The sequence below is a fragment of the Xiphophorus hellerii genome, chromosome 18, assembly GCF_003331165.1.
Source record: "Xiphophorus hellerii strain 12219 chromosome 18, Xiphophorus_hellerii-4.1, whole genome shotgun sequence".
NCBI lineage: Eukaryota > Metazoa > Chordata > Actinopteri > Cyprinodontiformes > Poeciliidae > Xiphophorus > Xiphophorus hellerii.
In genome coordinates this window covers 9479618-9491704 of record NC_045689.1, presented here as the reverse complement: position 1 = coordinate 9491704, position 12087 = coordinate 9479618, and the positions used below count along the sequence as shown (strand labels likewise).

Here is a 12087-nt window from a genome sequence, read left to right as displayed (position 1 = left end):
AAGAAGTACTAAAAATGACCTCTACCACATAAAACACTGAAGAGACTCATCCAAGGAAAGTAACAAAACCTAAAGTATTCATCCAAAATCTGCTCATAATGTTAACTTTTCTATTTATTTTCTTTTTTATAAAGCGTATAATGTACAATACATTGTTTATCAACTTTATGAGCCGATTTTCTCTCAAAATATTAATAAATGATTTGTGAAAGACAAAAGATAGCATTTGCCATTTCATTTTAGTCCTTTAGAGGAAAATTTGTGTAACATAGAAGGGAAATTCCACTGGATAGAAAACTGTAAGTACATGCTGTAGGATTAATTTCAAGCAGCTGGTTGTTGTTGTTGTTGTTGTTATTTTGTTTTTGCTCTTTGCACTTTATTTTCTCTCTGGGAAGAATGCTAAGAAAACATAAACACCAACTTCCTGTTTGGACTTGATTCTTATTGGCTTATGTCATCCCTCAGAATATCATTAAATGTTATTTCTTCAGTTATCCTGCCATCGCTATGCATTGTTGATTGCTATGGAGCTTAAATAAACCTTGATGTATGCTGTGCATCCTTAGGAGTTAATTCATTGTGGAAAAGGAGAACTAAAGCTGAATTTGATTAATAGTATTATATTTTACATCTGTGAGAATAACAAAAAACGAAACGCTGAGGGAATTGTAGCTCTATGATTAAATTCTTGTTGCTCTAATAGAAACCAGGTGCAGAACAGTGGTTGAAATGTTTTCCCATGCATTTTTTGTGAGCTATGAGGCCTTAACAGATTTAGAACTGACAGCATTACATGCTTTGTCATTCAATTAAACAATAGCCACATAAATGCTTGTCATGCCAGTTTTGGATTTTCAAGCTACGTTATGCAAATGTTAATGCCATAAACTTTAAACCCTTTACAACCTTGTCATGTTTTTTTGTTTGTTTGCTTTTTCTATTTACTTTATTGTCAAAGAAGTCATATCAGAAATTTCAGCGCTCGTAAAGAATCTGCACTTCATACTCAGAATTTTGAAGAACTGGATTGTACAGACCTGATCTCCATTTTGAATATGAATGATTCTATAAAGTACAGTCTGTACTAAAAGAAGAAACCGTGACGTTATAATTGACGTCCCACTAACAAAACAGAATTAGTGGCGGCTTTAATGCATTGAGACCAAAGTCAACTCCTCCTTTCCCAACCGCACAACCTAAAGCCAGATATATACCACATGTGTGGCTCCTCTGGAAAAACGAAGTCCATTTGGGAATATATGGTCAGGAAATTTATAGCACATGCGTACGATGAGCCCTCAGGGACTGGGATAGAGGTGGAAGAGAGATCTCCCCAGCTCCCAGCTCCCCCGATCCTTGTTTCCATTAGGCTGGGAAATGCAGTCTCCCAGACGTTTCAAGGGGGCCTGGTGTAAGACCTCCTGGCCAACAGCATGACCCATTCATGGAGGAGAAATCGGTTTCCTCACATCTGGGATTTTCCCCCAGCAGCCACAGGATAAGCATTCCACATCAGTCATCAGACATGAATGGAGGCAACACACATTTAGAAACTCTGCAAAGCAGATAAGTTGTTCACAAGTAAATATCAGTTTATCTGTATGTGTTAATCAAAGCTGTAAGAGGGGGTAGAGACAAGAAAGAGCAGATGAAAAATCATCAAAAGAATGTCCAGTTTTTCAGGAAAACGAGTGCTTTCTGGAGGCCAACTGGCCAAAACAAACAAAGGGTGAGTCAGTGGAGAAAAAAACTTTCCCAAGCTAACTGATGTTTCCTTCCCTTGCATCTGCTGTTATTTCCACTGCCAACCACTGCTCTAGAGGCTGAGACATTGTTTGGTTAATATGATCTTCAGCCTGATAAGGATCATCTTTATTCTGCAAGATATTTAGGCGTACATGAGGAGCAGCACAGTGACAGGACCTTTGGTGATTCATATTGGAGGTCAGAACCTCACTGCTGTGTTTTCTTCTGTCACTTTTGCACATTGGTTTGACAGAAATTGTTTTCCTGTCAGTCTGTGTTTCCATTCCCACCTTTATTGAGGCTCTCTTTGCAGCCTGACATTGTGTCCAACTTTATTATCCTGTTTTCAGCCCATATCATTCCAAAGGATATCCAACGTTAATTTAACTTGATGATAGATATTTGATGTAATGATTAGTTAAGTGCCTCAGAAGGGAAAAACATTATCACTTCTGTAGTTAGAAAATTTGTTGCTGACATACAGTGTTCTGACTTCTGTCTGGTGTGACCATTTTCCGAAATGGTGCTTGACTGACCCTTCAGCTGTAATTGTGCGATGTGTGTTTGCGTGTGTGTGTGTGTGATCCTACTGGTTCATGGCATTGTTACTGTGCCACTGGCTATCTTGTTACCATCTGAGACATAATCACTTGGATCCAGCTAAACAGGAATCACTCTGAGAATAGTTTAGTTCTTCTACTGTGATTGAGCATTTTTAAAGGTTTGCTTCATGGGAAAAACATGCAGTCTATTTTTTAAGATTATCCAGCTATCTATTATCTTCTGCTAGTCATAGATCAGGTAGCAGAACCAAAAAAAACCCCATGATGTCTATGATGTGATTCCTGGTAATCCCAATATGTTTCTTGCTTAGATGGTATATAGGTCTGCCTTGACATATCCTTCCAGCAGGACATAACCACAAAACCTCCAAGAGAAGGTACCCATGAGGTGTCTTGATCATATGCTCAAACCATGACTTTAGACTTGGAGCTGACTAGGTATAAGGCCAGGAGCTGACCTACATCCTGGCCGCATCATACTCAACTATGAACCAGTCCCTGAATCAGGTCTGCAAAGACCTGGCAATCCTTCACTTGTTGAAGGATGCCCAGTCCTTCTACAAGCCTAGGACTGGGAATCCCTTCTGCCACCCCATAGTCCTACAACATACTCTACAAAATACCTCAGTGACACAGTAACAAACTATCTCCAGATCCACAAAACTTCTGTTGACTGGATAACACTAACTCCCATGATCCACACACAAAGTAAAGATCTGGTATACTGTTCCATAGACAGAGCAAAGTCCACTTTGTTTTTCTTGGATGTGAGGTCAGACAAATTGGTCAGATTCTCTTTTTGAGCAGCCCAAAGCAGGGGTGACCAACTCCAATCCTTGACGGGTTAAATTTTCAGATATTTCCCTGCTCCAACACAGCTGGATAAAATTGTTAAATTGCCACCTCATGGAGTTCTTCAAAGAGCTGGAAATTAACCATTGTTTGATTTAGGTGTATCAGAACTAATACATGCAGGATCACTGGTTTCTTGGTTGGTGACTTTGGACACCACTTCCTTAGAAAAAAAACTTTTCCAAGAAAACCTAAGAAGTTCATGACTCAGTCATTTTGGGACAATTTTCATCCACCGTTGTACAACACTTTTCAGATCAGATATGATAAAATTGGAACTGTTATATGATTCATTGTCTATGCAATATCTCATTTTTATCAGCTCAGACATTCTTCTTTTCACAAACAGCCCATGAACAGATCCCTGTATTTGCTCTCAAAACAAAGTGGTGATGTACTGTATTTCTCAGTGGGTTGTATTTCTTTTCTGCTTTTAATCATTTGTCCTTCTCAGAGGCAAAAATGTGTCTTTTTTCCTTCTTGACACACCAGATTGTCATACTGACACTAAAAACTGGCCTTAGCTTATTCATCTGAGAAGCTGTCAATCTTCACCCACTCACTCCATGTGTTTTTAATAGGCTTTAACCTATTATAACAGTAATACTAGTTGGTGCCTACATAATATTTTCAGCTGATATTATATGACTTGTCTCAGGTCATGGACGGCCTGCGTGGGCATACAATAATAAAAAAAAATTCCTAAAATAATTCTGGTAAAACAATTATTGGTGCAGTTGTCCTGCAGGCAGCCGTAGCTGTAGGCTTTTAGAGAAAAAAAATGATGTTTATTCTTCAGGCATGAGCAAAGGCCTTCTTTTGTTTCAGGATTTCTGGTGCAAGCTTTTGTAATAACAAAAGTAAATGGTCCTGAAACTGAATCCGGGTCACTGTTAAAGAGCTGATTTGCGCCAACTTATCCGGAGAAAACTCACTGAACTCTAATCAATATTTAAAGCAACATACAGCATAATCCTAAAATACAGTTAGGTTGAGATCTTGAAAATACATAGTATATAGTCACACATGGCAGCATGGAACATTTCAGAGTAGAAAGAAAAAATATTATAAGGGTTCACTACCCCTGGAGCCTGGAAAAAGGACAATTGAGTCCCAAGGATTTATGTATGAATGATGAGGAAATTTGCCAAATTATACATTTGTAAAAGTGTGATTGATCAAAGACATAGGAAGTAATTTATATACTGAAAGTTGTTTCAAGACAGTCAAACATTTGTGTGTATTTATTCCAGTGTGGTGTCAAATGGTTTGCTACTGTGATGCCTTGAAGTACTTCAGGTAGAACTTGGCTCTCTTTTAAGTCAGAAGTTTAGACTTTTCAAAGTCTAAACTTTGAAAATCAAAGAAGCTGATATTGTACAAGTACAAGTGGTGATACTTGAAGTGTATTTATTAATTTGAGCAGTACTTGCAAAGTAAATCTTAACAAATTAATAGTGATCAGGTGGATGACTGTGAACTAGAAACCGATGACTTCAGATCCATCGTAACTCTGCTTCACCTTAGAGTTCAAAAACTACAGGTTTAAGAAGTAGGTCAAATCACCAGACATTTAAGTACACATTTTGTTTATTTTTCAGTGCAATCAGCACATTTTAATACGCAAGGAAACCGATTTAGATTTTCAAGGGTGGGTTGGGGAGAAACTACTGACTTTCAAATTATTTAACACTGATTTGAAGGGAAAGTTTTGTTGATTTTATCAAATTGAAATCGGTAACTTTTATATCTGAGTAAAAACTAAAATAAATACCATGTCCTTCGATCAATCAAACAAAAGGCAATAGATAAAAAACAATCCTCTGTTTTTGGCCCAACATAAGAAAGTCCTATCCCTCTTATATCTCTGTTTAAACAATTTCAATACACTTGAAAAACCCGATATTCACAGATTTGAGAGACCTTCTTGTCTGAAAACGTAAGAGAATCTGTGGTCTAAGCTTTTCTTCAACATACACTTCAAGTGTTGTGAGATCATCTGTTGTTCCTTGCGTCATATAACAGTAACAAGACACTAAGTACACTCTAACCAATCATAATATAGTGAACTGGGAATGCCTATGATTCTTTCGGTACGTGAAGGCATCACGGTTGTCTGTGCGTAAATCACTATGCACACACAATAAACCTAGGAGCACACACGCACATCTGGGGGGCAGTATGAAAGCCTGTCTCTGTGCTTTACTGTCACTTTCTCACTATTATTAGTTTCATTGATTTCCGCTTAAGTTTGAGGAATATATTTCTTTTTTTTTCTTCCACGAAAATGTTCAGGAACTATTTACCAGCGTTGATGATGCAATAAAAAGGAACTTAAAGCCGGGAATGCGTGATTTTTTTTATTTTTTTTATTTTTGAAAACTTTTTTTAAGCTGTGTGAGGTAACAAACGGATTTTATCATGCCGGAGTTCAGGTTTTGAGATGACTTCTAAAAGATATTCAGCGAGGCTGAAGCTCCGGCGGTCTTTCAGTGAGCAGCTGCGGAGCTCCACGTCCAAAGCCTGGGATTTACTCTGGAAGAATGTCAGGGAGCGGAGACTGGCAGGTCAGTAACCCGCTTTTGGTGCACCCTGGAGCCGACGCACATAAGTGGAGTTAAGGGCTTTATGCACTACAGTTGGATAAATGCACGGGTCAATTAATTTAATCCAGGTAGAACCGATTTATTTAGTGAACGACCCTTGCTTTAACAACATATTATAATTTTACAGTCAGAAGCGTGAAGAAAACAGTTTCTTGCATCTGCTAAAAGTTTGACTCTAATTTTCTATTTCCCTGTTGTTCCTGAGGTTTGACCTGTGATTACTCAAGTAAAAACATTAACTCATTGTGTAGGCAACTATAACACAATATCCTAAACGTTCTACTATTTAATTTAAAACAGCATTTTCTATGCTTTGGGGGATGTGGGAATATGTTGAGTTGATTTTCGTTTTAATTCTAGAAGCAAATTTTTACTAACTAATATCATGTTTAGAAATAAAACATAGCCGTATCCATTGTGCTGCTTTGTTACATCAATTTCACCAATACAAAGGATAATGAATTTATTGTGGCCGCAAGGGGGCGCTGATGAGCCATTTTAAATGTCTATGAAATCAAAAGCATGCCTACACTAATTGAAAATTAACATTAATCTGGCAAGGATATATGCGGTGCAAAGTTGTCTTCATGTTCATAAAACAAATTTAACACTAATAACAGTTTTATCTGTTAATAAGACTGATCTTATGCAGTTAATAATGTTCTACGTTTAAATTCTTATGGCTTGCCAAAAAGTTCCGATTTTTAATGCATTTATACATTTATACAAATGTATTAATACATTTATACGTTTATACAAATGTATTAATACATCTTAATACATTTGGGTACATTGTAACAGTAAACAGTGTCTTTCTGAGAGATCACAGATCTTACTAACCTTCAGTTCTTTGTTTATTTTTAGAAATCCCTGACTGCAAATAAACCAACCCAGACTGTTTCCAAGAAATGTGTTTCTAATGAACCAGACAATAGATATTTGGCTTGTCCAAACAGCTGTTTATCAGGAGGACAAGGCTGCAAAGCATTGCTTAGTAACACTACTCTCTATCTATACCCCTCAGCCTACCCACCATCACCCATACAAACTCCTTTTATTCCCAAACACATTGTTTTATTTAAAAAATAGATATATAGAAAATAGAAAAAGCTCAGATATGACCACATAATTATCTAAAAACTGAAAAAATACAACAGAAGTGTATTTGGCACCAACATAGCAGTAGAACCAGTTTGAAATCAAGTAGATTTACCGATCCACCAGCCAGAGGCCAGAGATCAGAATTTGGCAGTTTTCTCCTGATCTGCTCCGATTGGTGATCAGTAGGTATTTAGTTAGTTTTGCAGCAAGCAATAAATAACCATTTTTAGTCTACAAACACATCAACAAACTGCATGTTGTGATTTAATACACTTTCTTTGGATTGATAAGATTAAGATTAGGGAAATTTTATGCTTTGATGCATGAAAATGTCAACTTGTTATTCCTCTGATTTCCATTGGATTCAAAACTGTTCACCTGTTTCATAGAACCTGCAGCCATTTTTTTATTTGATGTGTTTCAGTCCTAGATTAAACTTCAGATTTGATCTAGATTTTTAAAAAAAAGAATTTGCAGGTCAAAGACAACCTGAAATCTGTGTTGGCCAGGAAATGTCAATACACATCTCTAAGTATCACTTAGTCTGACTTTTCTGATCTTAAAGCTGCATGCATTAGGACCTAGATAATGCATGCATTATCTGATTTGAAAGGAAATCAGATAATGAGGACCTCCTCTAATAGAATTCATCACCCTGTGCTGAATCTATAAATTCAGCACAGGTTGCAATAAATCAAATAAAATCACAAAAAACTAAATGTTAATTCTAAATATAACATCTTAATGCATAAATTTTAAGTGAAATGAATGAAACAATTTATTTAGAAGCTAATGTTGGGAGTGATGCTACAAGGTTCTGTAGTTGCGTAGTTTTACCACTAGATGCAGTGAACTAACCACACCAGCACCACAGTTCATGTGGGAAAGTGGCATGAATTACAAAAACCCGCTTGGTCTTCATCAGGCATGCTGAAGTCATGCAAATGGAGACCAGATGTTTTATGTGATATAAAAACTCGCTGGAGTGCTGTACTTGTTTAGCCTGTGTGTTTTGTGTGTGAAGTCTGACGTTTGCTTGGCTCTGAAGTGCTGACCTCACTGGTAAAGCAACTGAGAGCTGGGATGAATAGTACTTAACACGTTAATCTTCTTTACTTTTATGTCTATGTTTTAAAAGGGAGTAATTAAAGTAAGTCTGAACTGTAAATATATCCAGTAAATATGATTGTGGCACACACAAAACACATTTATTGTGAACTCTGAGAAGATTTGGCTTTCTTTCTTACATTTCTAAGGTGGCATAATTTACTTGGTTGGTTCACAGTGCCTTTGCTTACAAATCTAGTCCTATGCTACAGGCAAACAGCTGAGAACGTCTTTCACAAAGCAGACATTAGTGAAATCACAGGGTGAAACTAGATGTGTATGGAATTTGGATCACATTTACGCTACTGATGGCAAATTTGTGGCTCATTGCAGATGAATTTGGCCAGTCAAGAAATAATATTATGTGTGTCACATCACAGAAGATGACCTATTTATAACTTAGGACTGATGGATGGCTGCTGTCTCCAAGAGTCTCAGAGTGTTCCATTAAACATGTCTGCCAAGGCACTAACTGCAGCTTGAGATGTTGACTGGAAAAAAGAAAACGCTATTTAGACATTTCAGTTTAAACTGAGAATATTTTAAGTGTCATTAAGCAAAGGGCAAATGTGATCGTATGTTGAAGGTGATGCGTTTGTGATTAAAAGGGATTTGTTCCAGATTAATTGCAGGAGGAAAAAGATAGATTTGAGCTGTCACAATACATTCCCATAGGAATATTTCAAAAACCTGGTCCTTGGCACCAACATAGCAGGAAAGTTGTACAGTATTTCTTTCATTACATCACAGTCTGGCTTTTAGGTGGGCAGCAGCTTGGACTGGTAGGTGTTTCTCAGTATAATCACAAGTAAATGTACCGTACTTTCACCTGTTTATTGTTTATTTATAGTGCTGGTAAAGTAAGATAGCAAAATAACAGTTGTAACAGCGTTACATCATATATGTATTATTGTTTTGATTTTGATACACATAGTTAGAAGAAAATATTTTTTAAAAATGTAGACATTTTTAAGTACTTACGTATTTGTTGCCTTCTACAGTTTTGCTCTTTTTATAGCAGGGGTCTGGAACTCCAGTCCTCGGGTGCCACAGGCCTTCAAGTTTTGGATAAATCCTTACATCAACAAACCCCTATCAAAAGGCTGAATTACCTCCTCGGTATGTCAGCAAGGTTTGCAAAGACCTGGTCATTAACCATTCATTAGATGCAGGTGTGTTGGAGTAGGGATCCATCCAAACATTGCAGGACAGTGGCAATCAAGGACTTGAGTTGCAGATAACAAGCTGGTATGAATCCCACTCTTGGTGCTCTTTTAGTTTTGACACCATCATAGCCCAAGTTTTTTGTAGCAGGCACAGTTAATTCTGACTTTCTTTTAAGCATGGTTGGCTGGTAAAAAAGATTCTTGGTGCTGATGTGCCCTTAGATTTCCTTTCCACCCTAAGGATTTGAATGAACAGTTGGAAGATGACTACAATTTCACAAAAGTATAACATACTTTATACAGCAAAATAACATGAGGGGATAAATTAGTTAAAAGTGAATGGATTGTGCAGCAGCTTTCAAAATGAACAGTATTTTATCATTTAATCTGCATCAACAACTAACTGAATGAGAATCAACTGGTGTTTGATTGCGTATAAGTTTAACTTTGTACAAAACAACAGCAGAAACTCTAAAAAGCAACAGGGGCATCAGCATTATTAACCACAGGGGAAAAAAGAAATCTTAGGAACATTCATTTAGTTGTCTCAGGAGTTTGGAAATTTTGCATCACACTAGAGTTATTCTTAAGATTTAACCACTGGAAACATCGCCAGAGTGGAACCATGACTGTCCAGTGCAGATTACATGTCTGCTGGACGATCAAACCACATCACAGCTGCCTTTGCCACACGTGGGCCTCAGGATGAACATAATTTTCCCCTCTCTGTAATCACACCTGGCTGAAGCTGAGCAGTTCAAACTAGAAGTTTCCAAAGGCTGGACTTGTATTAAAGAACTGCAGTTGTGCATGCACTCAGTACAAGTTATCATATGGACCATATCATAAAGATGATTTATTTATTTATTTATTTTTTTGCTTTTTTCATTAAGATGAACAATCAAATCATCCCTGTCAGGCCTTCCAGTCTATCACAACACCTTGATATGTATTTGTTTGTCTGTGATGCGAGCCTAGATGTCTCCTGCCATGCTGTATTGCAATTTATCTCTGAGACCCAGACAGAGGCATGCTGCAACATGTTTGATATGGGCCCAAGTCGCAGCACTCCCTCTGAGGACAGACCACAGCCGTTTCTGCATGGCATGCAGTCCAGAGTTAAACACAATGGCATCTCTGAGCACAGCGGAGAATTTTTAGCTCTTTCACAATCCTGACTGAGCTATTTGAATGCAGACGATGTCACCATTGATCTCATTCATTATGATTCCGTAATACGATACATGGCAAATTTTATCGTCTAGACAAGAAAGGAAGTCCAAAACGGAGACTGATTAATGGCAGCTACACTGTCACTCACAGGCTGCCTCTTATTTTTTAGATCTGATTGGTCAAACGGTCCTTTTACTATGTGAATGAATACAGGTACTTGTGAGTAAAATATGAGTCACCACTCGATGAAATCATCAGAACAGACTCACACCATCAGTGACTTCTTTTAGGTGTAGCAGCCTTCTATTAATACAACTCCTCTCCAGGGTGTGAAGAGAGCCATTAAACCCAGGAGAAGTTTATGAAAATGTGAAGCCGACGCTGAAGTGTGCTTCTCAATTGTGGTCTTTGTGAAGCTAAGCTGGGGTGGATTTTGCCAGCCAGGCAGAGGAACAGACAGAGGCTGTGTTTAACTTGGTGGCTTGCCCGTTTGTCCTCTTTTCACATGTATGGCACCGTGCTTGTGCTAAACTGGCAGACTCGTATGCTAAGTCTCAAATAGTCATAAGAAGATCGGACTTTTGGATGCATACTTTATTTCTGTTTAGATGTGGGAAGGTTGTTGTTTCAGGCAAGGACAAGGACGTTATACATTTAAATAAGAGTACATGCTTAATTCAAAGTTATAATCTATAGTGCTTAGGCTGGACGATAAAACTAATGATATCTATCACAATAGATGAGAAATGTAGGCAATCGGTGCACATTACTATGGAATCTCAACTGTCTGCAGACAATTTACGGTCCACAGAATGTGTACACAGTATGCCTAAGGATGTGGGAGCAGTTTCATGTTCAACATGTTCAACAGCTGAAAAATAAATTGTGGATAAATGAGGAAACATCACTGGTTTGACATTGTTTACATATATAACATTCAAAACAACTAATCAATAAGTATTGATATCGACTGATATGAAGTTCTTAAATAGTGATACGTTTTTCACCAATATCGGCTAGGCCTAAATTGTGCTGTAAATATCTTTGATAAGTATTTTACATTGTTCTTCTAGTATTAAACAGTTAATTGACTAATCCTACACAATTTGTAAACTAAGCAGATTGGGAGGTTGAGATCAAGTTAAATGGAACAAACTGCATTGTGTAGCTTAATTTACCAACCATTCCCCCAAATTTGTCTTTTCTGACTTCTGTTTCATACCGATAAAAATCATTCCATACCCTATTCATTTAACCATTTCATATCAGTTTTTATGGGTATTTTTGTGAAGATTAATAATAATCATAATCTAATAACTAATAGAGTCTGAGAACTTGTATGCTTTGCTTCTCTCTATAAAGTCCAGATTGGAGTATAAATTGACATAATGGAAGATTGCATAAACTGTCCATTTGCTGACCTAGCATTTTTTTGACATTTAACAAGTTTTCATGCCTGCATATTTGGAAATTACATATAAACATGCATCAGGTCTATAAAGCATTCTATTTAGCAAAATTTTAAAGCTTAATTTTTATTTATTTAATTGACTTTAATTTCCTTATTTTTCTCATAACAAAATTGGAAAAAACTGCCTCGGTATGTCACGAGTTTACAGTCATTATTACATAATATTGGGAATGCAGTGTAGAATGAGAGTGAAATATTTGGTGAATGAAAGGGTTTTCATCAGTGAAGATCAAAGTCACGTGTGTATTCAGGCTAAATCTTTTTTTCCCCACTTAGTGGTTGACACTTCGAGGTGACCT

The 12087-nt window shown here is 37.1% G+C and overlaps 1 protein-coding gene across 3 annotated transcripts in view; it reads left to right on the top strand.

The window, feature by feature from the left end:
* The window catches only part of stard13b (StAR related lipid transfer domain containing 13b), an 89281-nt gene that overhangs the window by 25117 nt on the left and 52077 nt on the right, over positions 1-12087 (top strand). The window contains exon 1 of one of the 3 annotated variants that reach the window (XM_032590863.1): positions 5328-5731. The exons of the other annotated variants lie outside the window; for them this stretch is intronic. Within the exon in view, the coding sequence (XP_032446754.1) occupies positions 5608-5731 (124 nt within the window). The 5' untranslated portion in view covers positions 5328-5607. Of the gene's footprint in view, positions 1-5327; positions 5732-12087 lie in introns of those variants that run through there. 3 annotated transcript variants of the gene reach the window in all.